Source organism: Brachionichthys hirsutus, unplaced genomic scaffold (assembly GCF_040956055.1).
Source record: "Brachionichthys hirsutus isolate HB-005 unplaced genomic scaffold, CSIRO-AGI_Bhir_v1 contig_517, whole genome shotgun sequence".
NCBI classification, from domain to species: Eukaryota; Metazoa; Chordata; class Actinopteri; order Lophiiformes; family Brachionichthyidae; genus Brachionichthys; species Brachionichthys hirsutus.
The window spans coordinates 103,850-121,500 of NW_027180480.1; the positions used below are offsets into that span (position 1 = coordinate 103,850).

A 17,651-nucleotide genomic window follows, 5' to 3' on the forward strand; every position below is an offset into this window, starting at 1 on the left:
CCCACACGTAGCAAATTTCAGTTTTATGATTTCAGGGAGGCTTCTACTGTATAATACCAGGAAACCAAACTGTCAAAAAAAAAAAATCACACTACAGAAGACAAGGTTGAATCAGCGAAGCTCTGAAAAGAACAGGAAAATGTTTTAGTACATTTCACCAAGCAAAAAGTCATTGTATGGCAGAGAATCCAGGTTAAGTGCTGACCCTTCAAACACAAGGTCCTTTATCAGACTCCTTTTCTCTTCATCATCCTTATTATGTGGAGATTTCTATTTACTTTGCTGCTAAATTTATTGATGCTGCTTTCCATTGTTTCTCATGCTTTCCTTTTTCTCTGAAGGGCATCTGCACTGTGACTGCTGCCTTCCTGCATTTCTTCTTCTTGGCCTCCTTCTGCTGGGTGCTGACAGAGGCATGGCAGTCCTACCTAGCCGTCATCGGCAAAATGAGGTCACGACTCATTCGCAAGCGTTTTCTGTGCCTCGGCTGGGGTGAGCGCCCGCAATATCAGTCATTACCACAAAAATGGCTGCTGCATGTCCGTCACTCTTGGTTTTCGATTCAGCCAGCCAAAACATTCTAGTGCTCGTCAGTCACAGTGTTATGGTTTCCAACTGCTTCATCAATTTAAGATGATGTTCTCATTCTCACCATAATCAATATAATTCTCCATGCCTAAAAATAAACAATCCATCCCTTGAAATCTTTGCATTTTCCAAAAAGTTTTCATGTTTATTTTCATTTAATGTGATGTATGGCAGCGTCTTGTTTCATATGCTTTTGATGCCACTTTTTATAGAGTTACTGTTTAGCTTTATTTAATAACAATATGAATTTCCATACATATTTCTGCATGACAGAATCAACATCATGTCTCCCTGGCTGTACCTTCAAAAAAAGAAGGCAGCAACATTCATAAACATCAACATCTACCGTTAAGTACTATTAATCATTTGCACTAGTCCATTGTGTGTTAATGACTTCCTGTAGTTTGAGAGAGAGCATTCAGTATCATGGTGGCATTCACAAATTCACAAAGCTAAGCTGCTGATGTAAGTTTCGGCTGTTGCTGTTCCTGGAAATATGAACTCCGTCTGTGCCGGAGGGTTTTCAGCATAACAAACAAAGCCATGTGATTTGTCAACGGGATACTGATGGAGTTACCGTCATGTGACCGGAATTACTGATGAAAAGCATGAAGACAGAAACAATTATATGAAATTGTAATATATTATTGAGGAGCGCTGTTTAAATCACTGACTGTATGCTCAGTACCAAAATAATAATTCACATTTATATCCAGGGGTGCACATAAGTGGTGGTCAAGATAAAATATATTTGAGATGTATTATCTGTCTAACAAGATAAAGAAAATATGAGTTTAAGATTCAATTGAACACCACACGACAGAGGGGCAAGAGGCTGGTGAAAATATGGAGGTTATTACCTGACATTCAAGTGCTTAAAAAAAGTAAAAGTCTGCTTCATGCAGTGCAAATATGAGCACCAAGCAATACATTCAGGTCCTCCTTTGTGAACAAGACTAAAAATATTACGCACACACCTGACTAAAATGGATTTTTAATAAAAAAAAAAGTGTCACATTCAAAGTAAAGGTAATCTTCCTGCTGATGTTGCCTTCACCTCCTTAGTCACTCTATTGTGCTTTCCACTCGACGTAATACTACCTGATGCAGCAGCTACCAGGATCATCAAAATGTAACAAGATAACTCTGCATAAAACTGGCACGATGCTTTGAAACCTATGAAACCCTCCACCACAAGCATAAGGCGCGCACACACACACACACGCGCACACACACAAACCCACACAAAGGACTTTTCATTTCACGTTGTATTGATCCCATCAGGCTAATCTGCCAACACGCTGATGCCCTCAGCTGATACTGCAGAGGGAGAATCTAGAGATTGTTGTACAGTCAACAATAGTGAGAGATGCATATCTATTACCTGTGTTATTGTGTGTGTGTGTACCTCTGTACATTAAGTGTTTTTTTCCATAAATTAGGCGAATGAAATTGGTTGCCATGGAAATAGCTCTTTCGGTGTGTGACTAGAGCGACGCTACATTAGCAGCAGTGTATGTGGTTGTCCCTTCACCAAAGTGAGATATCAGTAAATGGTTAATAGTTGTTGTTTAAGTGAAACTTTTTGCCTGATGGTTATTGGACCAGCCTGCCTCCCCACCATCTTATTTGGTAATGTTAATGTGACTTTTTTCTAATTACCTTTTCATTTACAACTATAATTACAGCCTTATTAATTACACGAATGTTTCAGAGCCAAGCTCATTAGGAGCCCAGCATATTTACGTCTCCTTTTGGCAAGTGTTCTGTGCCCGTGTTTCAATTGCTCTCCTTCCGCTCACACACACACACACACATGCTAACATGCAGACACACACAAATTGCTTGATATGGCTAATTAATGAATGCCGGCTTTATGCTATATGTTACATTCTCTATTGTCGGCACTCAGCCTCCGTGGGTCACATACAGCAGGATCAATGAGCACAAAAAGACAGTGGAGCAATAATCTACTTTAATGCTAATTGAGAGATTTCATTGCTGCTGATGCCCGATTTTAATGTCTGCATTTAAGTAGACCTTTGAATGGTACAGTCACTTTCAATTACACACACACACACACACACCACATACTACTATTGTATGGGTGCTTAGCGCTATCATGTGAAGAGTGCCATCGAAGTGTTCCATCCTGGATGACCAGCGGGCCTCAGTCAGTTCAGACCTTCCTTTATTGTTTTCTTTTATCTGTCTTTCTGTTTCCTGCAGGTCTTCCAGCCCTGGTTGTTGCAGTGTCAGTGGGTTTTACCAGGGCGAGAGGCTATGGCACAGTCAGCTAGTGAGTTCTTGCCCCCAATGTGTTTAGTTTAAATAAAAAGTACAGAGGATTCATGCCACGTTTAAGACAAATAAATATTTTAAAGCAGAGGTTTAAATCTAAAGAATAAGAATACATTTTTATTGTCTGAAAGGCAATGCTGTCAATGGTTTTCAAAATTCTATTGCAAAATCATCAACCCCCCCAAACTTATTTCACATTCTAAGTATTTCTCTGTAACATTAAATATTCATTACCAGATAAGCATCAAAGAAGAAGCCTAAATAAATATTTTATGTTAGCTCACCGTAAATATTTAAATCAAAGCAGAAAGTATCTGATTGAAAGTGATTTTAGGGATGCTTAAACAAAAGATGCACAGGTTCCTTGAGGCATCATTTTCTGTCCAGATGTCATTTCAACAGCAACGTGTGTTTTGTCCACACCAGAGCAGAACACTCAAACCCCACTATTGACAGTTGTTACCAAGCCAATCATTAATTCCTAAGATCTTAAAATCTATTTGTAAATTTTGTTCTCTCATACTTGACTCATTGGCTCATCAAAGGACGGACTTTATTAGAGCTTTTGGCCTGTGTGTTTTTCCAGCTTGCTTTTCATTGAGCTGCAATTAGGACAACAGAAGGGCCTGATTATGATCTGATTACATTACTAGAGGATACATTTAAACTCATTAAGGTGCAGTAGCTTTTACTCCAAATGAAATTTCATTTGAGAATCTGCAGATTGACATAATAAATATGCTCAGCACTGAGGGCAATAGTTTCAAGACCAGCAGAAGCATAGAAATGCCTCAATATCTCGCTCAGAAAAAAGCAAATAAATATAATATTTTATTGCTGCATACTCCTCGTGGGATAAGACTTTGTGCTCACAGAGTATGAAAAGTGGATCCTGGATCTTGAGTGCGGTAAACCGATATCCGATACACCATCTGTGAGTTTTGATATATTTTGTTTTTTTATTCTCTCTAGTTGCTGGCTATCCTTAGAGGGCGGGCTGCTTTATGCCTTTGTTGGCCCTGCTGCTGTCATCGTGTTGGTGAGTTTGTTCAATGCACGTGCTCTCTTGCATTATTCCTCAAAGGTTTTGTCCTCCAAGCCTCGCCTGACCTCTGAGGACTTGCCACTTGCTTTTACTCAAGCATGCACATTTAAGCCCATACCCAGTGTGTCCATGACCTTCTCTCAAATGATGAGAAAAGAACTTTGGCCCTTTAGTTTAAAACGTCAGCACAGAAAACCTTGAAAACAAGAGTTTAAAGGCAATGCCTCTTACGCTCAGAGGTAATTCCAGCCCAGCAGCCGAACACTGTACCACATTTAAAAACTGAGTCACTTTAATTGTAAAAGAAATCATTTTGAATGTAATAGTCTGCATCAATATTAAAAAATTTTATGTTCGCATTTACAAAGTGTTCGCATTTATAAAACAGACCTTAAGATAATAAAGATTTTGATATATTTGTATATTAAGTACAAATGTATGTGACTATTTATTGTCCTGCAGCAACATTTAGTGCACTGATTACATCTTAATGGTGTTTTTTTACCCAGTAATTGTGTGCCTGCTTTATGTGCCTGTTTTCAGGAATAGCTACAGTTTTCCCCCTGAATGAATCCCTGGGTGGATTTTTCCACCACTCACCCAAATTAGGATGGGGGATTAAACTTCAGTTTGACAATTATTGCTGTTATATATATGCATTATATACTACCTTTATTTGAAGGTTACATGTAGATGGTGTTTTATGTACATACTGTAAATATTTAATAGCAAAAAGTAAAAAGAAATATGAGCCATTTTGCTTCTCTGTGGATAAAGGTCAAAACTATCATGTAAAATCAAGTGCCAGTTATCAACAAAGGTTTATGCATGTGTCCGTTTCTATCTGGTGTTTTCTCAGACCGTTCCCAAATCGCCACCCTTGTTTTCCTCCACAATGTCGATGTACTCTCCAAACTCCAGCTGCCGCATAATGGTCCCCGGCCCCCTGGTGTTGTTGCTGAGGCCCCACTCTAACAAACAGCTGTAATGAGAGTGGGACGTCAGGCAGAGAAACACAGACCTTCCCACAGGACTATTCTCTAATTAATGAACCTGGCCTTGGGCAAATAGCAGCGCAGGATGATGCTGACTCACAAAGCTGTTGCCTGGCACGACTGGCATGACAATAGCCTAGGTAGTCGTCAACGGCAACACACACACAGATGAAAGGGAAGGAGATCACAGAGAGAGAAAGAGAGAGGAGTCATTTTTAGCAAAATGCAAAAGCTTCCAGATGCACCGTGGATGAGGCAAAGAAATAGGCTGCAAGTAAATTTCCAGTTCTTTCAAAAGCTAAATATATATATATATATATATATATATATATGTATATTCTGTCTGCATCAAAGTCAGAACTACTGAACTACTCGTCATTTTCCTTTCTTAGTTTTTGTAACTATATATTGAATCTGTATCACTTTTTTTAGTGACAGATGAAGGAAGGAATCCAGGCAGATGTTCAGTTAAGGGCATTTATAAGTATAGGAATCCATGTGAAACACACCTTAGGTATATGTGCGTGCTATATGATTCTATAGATCTTCAGTGCAGGGCTGACATCCCAAGAAATATGGACAAATGAATAACCAAACAGAGGCTCTACAGAGAAATCCAAGGAGGCTGGAAGAAACAGATGAATGTTGTAAATCAGGATTAGGTAGAACATGTCGCCAGCATAGAAAATCTTCCATATGGGCAGGATTTCAGAGTGGTATACATGTGGCAAGACTGAGCTGAGATCCGGTGTGTGTGTGTGTGTGTGTGTCTAATGGAATCTCTATTACTGGGTCACTACAGCCAGATGTTAAATAGGCTTAGCTATGGACTGTAAAGTTGTGACGACAAATGGAACATTTTTAATACCACAGAAGGTTGAGGTGGATAAAGAAAATGCATTTCCCTTTAGTATAATCAGGAGCGGGTAGATTGATTTTATGTCAAGTAAGCATAAGAACTATTAACTCATTCAGTACCAGCGGTTTTTGCTTATTTTGCCCTATATTTCAAGACCCACAGAATATTATGTACTATGAATATGCAGACAACAAACCTACCATATGAAAGATTAAAGTCTCATCTTTCATCAGAAAAACAAAGCGTGTTCCTACTGTTATTGGCCGTTGAAGAGAGGCAGAAATCACCAAAATCAGCGTTTTCCAACAGAAAACAGAAAACTAGCTTTTTGTTCAAAGACACATTTCGAGCTGATCGATGACTAACCCAAATATTTATTACTTTAGTGACAGATCAAACATCTCAACAGTTGTTTACGTCTAGATAACAATAAAAAACAACACTGAAAAAGAGCTTTTGATGTTGTAATAACACATTTATTTACAAACAATACAACAGTTGCTCCTCTGCGATCCAGACGGGAACCGCTCCAGGTCAGGCTCACTGTATCCGTCCAAAACCGAACCTGAGTCCGAACCCGTCAGAAAATGGTATCGCCACACAACCCGCCACCGCCCCGTCGTTTCGGTACTGAGTGAGTTAATCAGCTGACACAAAAGCAAAAAAGATGAGTGTTAAAGTATTCGCCTCCACCAGGGCAGGAGGTTATGTAATCGCCGGCTTTGTCTGTCTGTCTGTCCGTCTGTTTGTCTGTTAGCAGTGATTGGGATCTTAAGGCTTCTCTCGCATGGGACCAAGTCAACGTTCAGGCATTTTCAGTCTCAAGTCTCTGGGAAAATTAAAAACTCATCTTTAAACAACTGAAACATTCAGACAAGAAACACCAACAATTCAGTTGGTGATGAGAAAAGAAAATCCAAAGGGTTAATTTTCACATCATCAGTCACTAAGATATAATTTATTGATGAAGTTAATTGGCTCATTTTCATCAATCTCTTCAAATAATAGGACTTTTAGAAAGTAATTATCATTCAGTGAATGATGCAAATGTATTCTATTGTTGCTTCATTTAATTACAGATTGAACTGGTCTGATACCTTCAAATAGAAAATCATTCAAAAATTGGCATAAACTCTAAATCAAAGCCAGCTTTGTTGTAGAAGAAATTTACCTGAAAGTTAAAAACATATTCTAACCTGAACAGGTTATATTTTCACATGATGGTTGGTTGGTTGGTCGGTTGGTCGGTCGGTTGGTTGGTGGGGTTCTACCTTCAAATCCTTTTGAGGAACACCAACCTTTCTGTCTTGTGAGTCATGTTACTCCATGCATGCATTAAAGGAAGTGGCGACTCTATATTGTCTGCAGGTATGACTGTTATTTTGCAATCAGCCCCATGTGACCCTACACAGTATGAGTGTTTGAAATGAGATGGATTGACATTCTTGCGTATGAACTCTTGATTCCCTTTTGGCAACCCAGCATTTTTTCAAATGGTTTCTCTGCTTTTCTGTTTCTCTCAGGTGAATATGCTCATTGGAATTGTGGTGTTTAACAAGCTCATGTCACGAGACGGTATCTCAGACAAGTCAAAAAAGCAGCGAGCAGGGTAAGTAGCTTTTTTTTTTTTTTTTTTTTAAAGATTCACAATCATAACTGCACTCTAAGGCAAATAACAGACTTCCATAAAACTCCATTTACTCATCCATCACTTGGTTCTTCGTTGGAATTGACATTTAATGTGCATAATTATCGTACATGCTTTTGCCGACAACACTGCGTCTGTTGAAACAACTGACACTTGTTTATCATTTTTACAGTTCTGTTTTCAATGCCTTTGATTTCATTGTTTCCTCTCATTCATTCTATTTCTTCCGGCATTTGTGTCTTTTGCACAAACGGACAATGATGAGTTGTGTGTCACTGCGATGCTAAACAATACAAGTCTTGCCGTGAAACTGAGATTAAACCAGCCCATGTGGACGCACAAAAGAGAAAGTCAGCGCGTTGTTTGAGATGGACATTTCTTCTCATTCTCAGACGCGTGTTTAGAAACACACATGCATGTGAGCGCTCCGATACGCAGTCGTTGGTAGCGCTGCTAACAGGACAGGCTGTCATTAGCGTAATGTATTCCCTTATGAAGCCGTTGGGATGCGGTTTCCACTAAGGCAATGAGCTGTGATGAGACGCTAATGTAGCATAGCTTGCGTATTGCCCCATCGTTCTCCTCTTGTGATATGCACGGGCACGCATTTACGCAAACTCTCGCTCTTCACTTGGGCAGTCAACTGTAAGTAAATAACCCAAAGAGTCTCGTCTTTATTCCCCATTATTGTGCACGGTCACATGCCCACATAAATGCACACACCTGGGAGGGGATCAGCACAAATGATGTGTTTCCTGTCTGTGCCACTGCTGTAACATTACAATGTCCATCTCTCACTTTCTCTATTTTCTCTGAATCGATCTTTGTATTCTGATTGTATTTCATTGCTGCTACATTTTAATATCTGATTTTAATTTAATTTTCTTTCTTTCTTTTCTCCTCCTCTCCCCTTTTTTCTTTTCCCCTCCCTCTCTTTGTTTTGTCCACTTTTTTTCCTATATTTTTTCCCCAACTGTGGCATTTGCACACTCATCTTTTGCTCCCATCATCTCCCACCCCACCCACCGATCTTCCTCTCCACATGGTTGTGTGTATACCTGTGTGTGCGTGTGTGTGTGTGCTCATTTTTGCGTCCTTGTCCTTAAGAGTCCCAGTGGAAGCTCGTAGCCGGCTGCTCCTGAAATGCTCCAAGTGTGGCGTGATCTCAAGCACTACTATGTCCAGCGCAACTGCCAGCAGTGCCATGTTAGTCCATCTCCATATCTCTCTCTTTCTCGCTCTCTCTTTCTCGATCTCTCTTTCTGTCTATCTATTGTATCTATGCCATCCTCTCCCCCATCCTCCTCTCTCTACCTCTACATTTTCTTAATTATCTCTCTGGCTGTTGGTCATGATGCAGGATGACATCCGGTCCTGTCTGGATACACAAACAAACTAATGAAACTGTGAACGGCTCCATTAAATTAGGGCATGTTTTAATCCAAATCATACTTTCCTCATCACGCTTAGCAAATCTGAGCTGTGTCAAACAGCATTTGTTCATATTTTCTGTTTGTTTTAACTTGTTTATAGTGCATTATTACAAAACACGATCACCTCGGGGCAATACAATATCATGAATGTGTTACTGCAGGAGTCCACGCGGCTCTTGCTCGAGCGTATGCAGTGAACTGCCATCTTGGTTCCATCTCCTTAAACAATTACAGTGGACTCATCTTATTTGATTCATGGTGGAGAAAATAGGCTTCAGATAATTTTATCTGGTGAACATTACATATTTTCCCGTGCTGCAGGAATATCAAAAATCTATATATATTTTTCCATAAGAGCAGTTGTACGGCTCGTGTCAGATAAATCAATATATGTTTTTCTTGTGCTATGCAGACGTTTGAGACACCAGATGCACCTTCAAGTGTGCGACAGAAGTTGAATTCTGCAAACTGTGATTTTGAACTTTTAGATTTAAATTTAAATTAAGGATACCAATTCAATTTTATTTCTATAGCGCCAGATCACAACAGCAAGTTATCTCAAGGCACATTTACAGGAGTAGCAGGGAAAGACAGAACCCAACTTGACCCAAGTGAGAGTGAAGCGAGAGAGAGACAGAAAGGAAAGCTTCATTTTCCAATTGTATATTTCTTTCACTCTCCTCTTTTCAAATATCCGGATGTAAAATCACTGGAATGTGATGCAATGGTCAGGTGAACATTAGCCGAGCTGTGCGACAACAAAAGCCCCCTGGGAGGCAGTTTAGGAACACATGAATGCAAACCGTGATAGATAAGAGACAGAAAAATATGCAATTTTCACTCCATTTTTAGGATGCATTAATGTCTGAACTTGAAATAGATCACAGGCTTATTCACATTATTTCTCATGGCCAGTGACATTTGGAAGATGTCAAAAGAAAAACGTGCCATGCTACTGAGGGTTGATGGTCTCAGAATGAGAGGTGCAGCGTCATGGTTCCATTTTCAGTGAACCCCCCCCCCTCCCAGTTGAAGGTTGGAAACAATAGCGAAACACGTACAAATCACACATTTGTGTTTACTTTGGAAGAGTACTCTGCTTAAAGCTGCATCTGTGTTCTTTGTTGGGCATGATTGGACACAATTACTGTGGCTAATGAGAGCGCCCGTTTGCTGGAACAATTTCTTCTCTCTTTTCTTGTCACTGGGAAAAAACACAGACCCGTTATTTTCCTTTCACACTGCTTTGCTGATGTAATCGACACGTTTGCTTAACGCATAAAGATTCTATTATTAGCTACGGCTATTTATTTTAACATTACTGCGCTTTCCTCGCTGTCTACCATTTGCCTGGAGTAATCTACTTACAGAAATCCTTGTACAAAGTTATATTTGAGAAAAGTGCTACGTAATATTATTTTCTTTTACAGCACATTGTGATAATATTACTAACTTATACCAGCCTGGTCTATTTGTGTGTCACGTTAAAGCTTTAAAAGACTATTACTTGGGGAATTTATCGCGAGAATGAGAAAACTGCTTTTTAAAGATTGTGACAAAGCAATTCAAGGCTTTCCGTGCATTTGTTGTTGTCTCCCAAATGGTTTTGTGGCTCTTTGAAATATAGCATCTCATAAAAAAAATCACTTCTTACATAATGATGAGGTACACTTGGAGTAATATAATGTAGGTTGTTACTCACGTGAGCCATGTTGTGTGGTTAAAATCCACAGCAGCGGGAAACTTCATGCATTAACAAAAGGACAGCACAGCTTAAGCTTTATTGCTATCTCGTCTCTTCAGACAGACTCCTCTGAAGGGACATGCCGCGAGACAGAGCTGTCAAACTGCTGGTCATAGAACCATGAGCACGTGCTCAAACAGCGAGAGCGTGATGGTGACTGACTGCATGGAATTATAGTTATGCACACCAACACACACACATATACTTTGTCCTCAGAAGGCCCTTTGTCATTGCTCTTCTATGGCCTGCCCCCCACCCTCACCCGACCCATCTTGCAGTCCACCAGGGTGACAATTGGTGAGCATCAAAATTGCCGGTCTCATAACTCTCCATGCAAATATCCGTCATCGTCCACGTCTCGGTTAGAAGAGTGACTCTGATACAAACTTTGTGGGCAATATTGGTTTCACGTTTTCCATGACTGAACATGGAAAATGGAGTGATCAGACTTTCCAGGTTTTGCCCATATTAAACTATTTTCTTCTCCTTCCTTTCCTTCCTCCTTCCTCCTTTTCCTCTCCTCTCACAGGGCATCTCTCTGGAGCTCTTGTGTGGTGCTTCCTCTGTTGGCATTAACCTGGATGTCAGCCGTGCTCGCCATCACTGACCGGCGCTCCACACTCTTCCAGGTAAACGTGGTACTTAACTCTCACAATGGACTGAAACGGTTGAGTTCAGTGTAAGTAGCCAGAAGAGAGAGAGAGAGAGAGAGAAATCGTTAAATCACGTAAACTCCATGAAGTTGAGAAGCATCACTGCAATAATAGACGTATAAATGGAATAAAATAAAATAAATTCAGACTTATTAAAACTTCAACTCTTTGTTTAAGGATAGGTTTATATAATGGCATTGTGCTCCGGACCGCTGGAGCATCCAATCAGAGAATCTGAGAGCAGATAAACACTGAGATTTGTAAATAAATGACTTTTATGTCATGTTTTATGATATTATAATTTCATGTTTTTATTATTTTTACTTGTTTATTAATATATTTTGCTGACAGCCACTACTCTTTAGTCTATTTTATTACTGTTTTTAATTTGTGTTTTTATAGTTACTATTCTAAAATTATTGCTGTGTTGTGTCTCATTCTTTCATTGTTCTCTCTTCATATCTGTTGCTTGTGTTATCCCTTGTCTGGCATCATGTTATTATTTTCTCCTCATCTCTCTTTTAGCTATCTTCACTACTGTCTTTACTGTTGTTGTGTTAATTCTCAAGTTCTGATTGACTGAGGTGGTGTGTTATGGATTGGGTGCCTGTGAAACAGAGATCAATAGGAATGTGCGGCATGATTCAAAGTGTCTTGGAACCACTGCAGTATTAAAAGTGTGCAAATAATCAACAATATTTTTTTGTCTCCTCCAGGTACTCTTTGCCGTCTTTGACTCGGTCCAAGGTTTTGTCATCATCACCGTCCACTGTGCAATGCGTCGTGAGGTGAGCCCAGCTTCCTCATTCTGTTCTGCTGCCGTCGAGACGTGTTGGCGTTCATACATTTCTAATTCAGCGCCACACAGTGACCTCAGCATCGCGCAACAGGTCGGATCCACGTTATCAAACGCTCGTTTCCAGGTCCAGGTGAAGGATCAGACATGAGAAGCCTTGACATGGCATTTAAGCCCTGTGCTGTGGGGCTTCTTCATAATGGAGTGTGTGCTATTGTCTGTTGGATGAAAGGTTTCTTTAAAGAGCTTCCACAGCTTGCATGACATTGGACGTTGGGTCACTGAGTCTCTCTCCCACAGACTGACACATGGGTGCATTCTCAAATGGGCTAACGCACAATCGCGGTGGCTACAATTCGGTCAAGCGACTTCTAATATAGAAATTTAATTCTTAAATAGCTTCGAGCGTACAGAGACCCCCCCGATCAGGCACGTAATTATTGTGAATGTGTATTCTGTGACTTTGGATAGGGTGCTGCACATAAAAGAGATTACATCATTGAAAGAACTGTCAGTGTGAGTGACTTTTTTTTTTTTAAATACTGAACATTTTTAGCTGTATTAAATCAATATCGTAAACGGGGCAGGAACCAGGATAAAGTTAATCCAGGATTTTTTTTTTAAATGTGACAATCCCTTAGAAGAGAATGAGTGTAAATCCGCCAGAGCGGCAGAACAGTAGGCTTAGGTGAGCACCACACCAAATGCGGGGAGGTAGTAATGAGAAAGCGTTATGGTGCAAAGCAAGAGGAGTCGTTACAAGCTGTGACATGAAGTCAAGTAAACTATAGACGGAGAATGTGCCAGTGAGCATGGCAACAGCTTCTGCTGCTCCACGCTTGAACTGTGGTTGGTGATGAAAAAGGCATTGTTAGTGGCGGCATCCTGCTGCGATCGGATGCACAGAAATGAGTGAATGAGCATGTGAGATGTTTGAGGCGTATCCAGAGAAACATAGAGGAAGGCACCCGGTTAAGAAAGTAGAGAAAAGAGTGTGAGAAAGAAGAGAGGAGGAAATGGAAAAGATGGTGGAGAAGAAGGTATGGACACGGAGAGTAGTGTTTCTCATTGAAGTCAGAATGAGCTGTATTAGTGCCAACACACACACACACACACACACACATGCAAACGCCACTAATGAGTATGGAGGAAAAAAAGAGGAGATGGATGGAAGAAAACTATGAAGTCAGTACTCTAGTCCAGGCAGTATTAATCAGACATGGCTGCTACACAAATCCGTTCCATTTGTTACAGAACACAACACACACATACACACATATAAATCCACACAGTGGGAGGGGCGATGCTCCCATTCACTCTCATATCCGCCCATTAGATTCTTATAGGATTTGAGCAGCAGCAACACTGAGAAATGATGTTGCTCAGCAAGTAACCAGGCTATCTATAGTACAAAGCCTGACTGGAGGGGGGGGGGGGACACATCTGTGAAACCTTTCAAGCAAATCCATTTGACTTAAGCTTTTTTTGCAAGAACTGATTCTTAGACGGAAAGTCTTTGAGTGTGTTTCGATTTCGTATGTGAGAAGATAAACAGCATGGCAGTGGAAAGGCCCGGGTTCAAACACCGACTGCATCCCTGCTGCTGATTTCAATCGGGACCAAAAGCCACTGATCTAACAAATAGGCCACTTTGAAGCGCTGTGTTTGAATACTACGTCGTTGAATGTTATATAATCTAAAAGCTGAGCTCAAAATGTCGTATCCGTTCAATCTGTCAGGCGAATAATAAAGAAATGTCTGAGGAGTGAGTTCCCCATGCGCCAACATTTATTTGCCAAACTATCTGAAGTAAAAGTTTCCCTTTGTGCTGTATACTCATTGTTCATTCCCCATCTTGTTTTTCCTCTCTAAATTCACACCTTCTTTTTCCGCATTGCCTCTACTCCCTCTTCAGGTGCGGGACGCCGTGCGCTGTAGGATGGGGGGGTGTAAAGACGACAGTGAAAACTCTCCAGACTCTTGCAAGAATGGCCAGGTGCAGATCATGGTGAATAGCATTCCATTTCAGCCCCATTTCCCTTCACCGTTGAGTAAAAACAAACTAACGAAAAAATAGCTGCTATTAGTTAGCTGCTCAAATTTGAACGCTTTTATCTTTACCATGCGTGCGTTGACTCGTAGTTATCACAGGGATAACACGTCGTTATTGTTTATTTTAGTTTTCATCCCTCATAGAAACACAACTTCACTCCCAGCCTGGACCTCAAATACTGACTTCCGAATTTATAAAAAGGTGGCGTTATTGACGCATTGTAATGAGCAGGATATGATCGATGCATGTTTGTTTGTGTGTATAATGTGCTTAATGCATGTCTCACTGGAAGGGACACTCTACTTTTATCTGAAACTTTGTCTCTATTTGAAGGACACACAGCTCCCACGAGGTTATTGTTTATATTCCAGATGTGTCTCTCAGTGTGATAAATCAGAGAAACCTGAAGTGCCTCGCCAATGTCAGCGCGGTCGCGCTGCTCCTGAGATGAGAGCATCAGCGTCTCTCGCGACGCCGTTCCCTTTATTTCTGCCTCAGACCTGTTTGCGGTAACGATTATGGGTTTCTGAACGCCCCTGTGAGGTTATCGAGATTAAGCTTCGGGGCCATCGTTCTGCTCGGGGAACCCATTACGACACGTTCTCTGTCCTCCGTTTTCATAACTGAGAAGAACATTTGCAGTTCAACTGATCGTCTTCAGTTTTTGCTTAAATGCATTGTTATCTCGCACACACAGCTCGCATCGAGGGATAGTTGCCATGCCAACTATTGCTCTCTGAGGGAAGGCAGCTGGTAAACATTGAGACTTTCTCCAGTTTTCCAGACTCCATGTGTTTCACTTTTATCACCTCAGACAGTCCAAGTGCATGCAAAGGTATTTAATGACAGACAGCAACTTTGAAAGCATTAATTGTGTTGATTGTGTTGATGCCACCGGCTGTGTCGTTATCGTCGTCGCAGTTAACCCCATTCTGTCAGGCGTTCTTGCCGAGTTCCATAGGAAAGCTCTTTAGGATGTAAATGTGTGACATTTTGAGATATAAAGACCCAAACTGTTCATGAATATACCTTCTTGTTAAAGCTCAATCCAAATAAAGTTGTGTAAGTGGTTAATCATGACCCACTACAACTACATTGTCTCTTCTAAAAAGGATGCGTGTCCTTTTGTGACGGTTCACCTTTGCTTTCCATTCATCTTCTTATACCATCAGAACTGTCCAAATGCGAGCCACAGCGGGCAGCAGAGTGCTTCTCTGCATTATGGCACATACCCGTGTCTGCCAAGTGTCCACCCTCCGCCGTTCCCACCCGCATGCCACCAAGCATGCCAGCAAGCCCGGTGCCACAGTCTGCCCCGCAGCGGCCACGGCTTCATTCACGCCCATGAGCTTAGCCCCTTCCTGAACAATTCCCACAACTGCGTTCATAGCCATAACCACGCTCACAACCACATCAGCCATCAAACAGTATGTCAACTGCCATTAGAAATAGTCCGGTACACAGATGGTGAAAGGTGGAATCTGTAAATAAGATGGAGAAACAAATGCCAAAGAAGAAAATCAGGATTTAAGGGATACAGTTTTTGTTGTGTTTTTCTTGACGAAATCAGAGTAAGAAAACTGATACCAATCTCATGTCCGCCCACTGAATATAAAGCCACAGCTTTAGTTTAACCCGACACCGAAAAGGTAGATACTGGTAGGATAATATATATTAATGCGAGGCAGATTTTTATATTTCATATTTCCTATCTTTCTAAGCTCTGCCAATCTGCTGCTGGTGTTACCTTCATTTTTAACATGCTGGTGTGAGAACCTTATCTGTCTTTGAGCAAGAACAGACATAAAAAAAATGTATTTCCCTTAATGTCAAATGAGTCTGTGAACCAAAATAAATTACGACTGATTTTTATTACATATTTCACCTTTAAATCATAGTCGGAATAGGTGTGATGTGCTTTACGTATACATACTAGTGCTTTCACTGTAGCATTATAAAATAAATTGGGTGTTTTATTTTATAATTTTTATTAATTTTGGGGACAGTTGGTTTCAGGAACAACTTCACCAGCCAGAACAGGACTGTGTTCCCTCCCGCTGTGCGCACCGCTTTGACATGGACTTACTGTACTGAGCCTGTGAAGTTATAGGGGAGATTGTGTTGAGATTATTATCTCCATTTGCCTGGGATAGAGACTGAAAGACGTGGGTTTATTTCTTATTCACATTCATCTATTTAGTGGAGACCTCATTACAGCGCTGCGGGTGATTTACTTACTCAGAACTTTTCCATTCCTATGAGGCGTTTATGCATTCTTTCAGTTTTCCATTCCCCCGCCTACGTTTTTTTCCCTCTTTGCTTAAGTTGCCCAAACTCTCTAAAATCTGTAGTTTGTTATCCAAACAAAGGCTTTTGTGAGTGAATCTCATCGAGAACAGGACGAGAGTGAACGGAGGGCGACTTCTGCATGGAAATGAGCTTCACTTTCACTAAAATGGGGCGACGGTGGCGCCGGTGGTTGAGCGGGTCGTCCTGTGATCGACAGGTTGGCAGTTCAATTTCCGGCTCTGGCACATGTGCACACTGCCGTTGTCTCCCTGGGCAAGACACTTCACCCACATTGCCTGTGTGAATGTAGTGAGCGGGTGAATGTCGGTGGTGGTCAGGCGGCAGCCTCACTTCTGTCAGTCTGCCCCAGAGCAGCTGTGGCTACAACAGTACCTTCACCACCACCAAGTATGGAGTGAGTGAATGATGCAATGTAAAGCATCTTTGTGTCCAGAAAAGTGCTATTTAAAACCAATACATTGTTACTATTTATTATAAAAGTTTCCATTTTGATCATTACTCTATTTATTGAGACAGCTGCCATGTTTCTCCCACTCTAATTCCCTCTCGTAATATCTGAATAGTTATGAAGTCGAACTCCATTTTGTTTCCATCATTGCTGTGATGCATTTGTATTCTTGCTTGGAACCGTACACAAGATTGTTTCCGACTTCATTTCCATGTCTACGCAATAGCAGATGTATCCGACGAGGCTTAGCGTTACGTGCTTGTCAACACTCAGCATCACTCTTCTCGTCTTTCTTTCAAAAACTTGGATTTGGATGTGATGCTGTTAAACATATCACAAACAATTGGCAGTGCTACTGCGTTTCCTTTTTCCTTTTAATTATTTAGTTATCTGTTATCAAAAAAAATAAAGATTTCTCGCAGGAAAATTCGAGCCTCAGTCCCTGCGATGCAGCTTCACCGTTGGGGAGCTCATCAAGCATGTGGGTCGAGTGATAAATGACTATTGTACACTCTCATTTCTCCCCTCTCTTTTCACCCTACCTTCTCCTCCCAGACGGATTTTGAAAAAGATGTGGACTTGGCATGTCAAACAGGTGAGCTCTGCCTCCTTTCTTTTCCTCCCTTTGTCTCCCCCTTTGTTCAAGGCAGGATTAGCAATTAGCGAGGCAATGGAGAGCTGTCGCTTTCTCAGATTGCTGCTATGCAAGCTGATGAAATGACGAGAGAGGATGATGTGCCTCATCTCACCACAGTTGTGTGGAAAATTGTTATGCTTT

The 17,651-nt window shown here is 41.0% G+C and overlaps 1 protein-coding gene across 1 annotated transcript in view; it reads left to right on the forward strand.

Annotated features, from left to right (window-relative positions):
- The window catches only part of adgrb2 (adhesion G protein-coupled receptor B2), a gene marked incomplete at its 3' end in the record, with an annotated part of 84,150 nt that extends 66,682 nt beyond the window's left edge, over positions 1 to 17,468 (forward strand). The window contains exons 19-27 of the mRNA XM_068758693.1: positions 342 to 492; positions 2,818 to 2,887; positions 3,862 to 3,928; positions 7,312 to 7,397; positions 8,544 to 8,642; positions 11,143 to 11,242; positions 11,983 to 12,054; positions 13,978 to 14,070; positions 17,429 to 17,468. Of these exons, the coding sequence (XP_068614794.1) occupies positions 342 to 492; positions 2,818 to 2,887; positions 3,862 to 3,928; positions 7,312 to 7,397; positions 8,544 to 8,642; positions 11,143 to 11,242; positions 11,983 to 12,054; positions 13,978 to 14,070; positions 17,429 to 17,468 (778 nt within the window). The remainder of the gene's footprint in view (positions 1 to 341; positions 493 to 2,817; positions 2,888 to 3,861; positions 3,929 to 7,311; positions 7,398 to 8,543; positions 8,643 to 11,142; positions 11,243 to 11,982; positions 12,055 to 13,977; positions 14,071 to 17,428) is intronic.
- Positions 17,469 to 17,651: the final 183 nt, after the last annotated feature.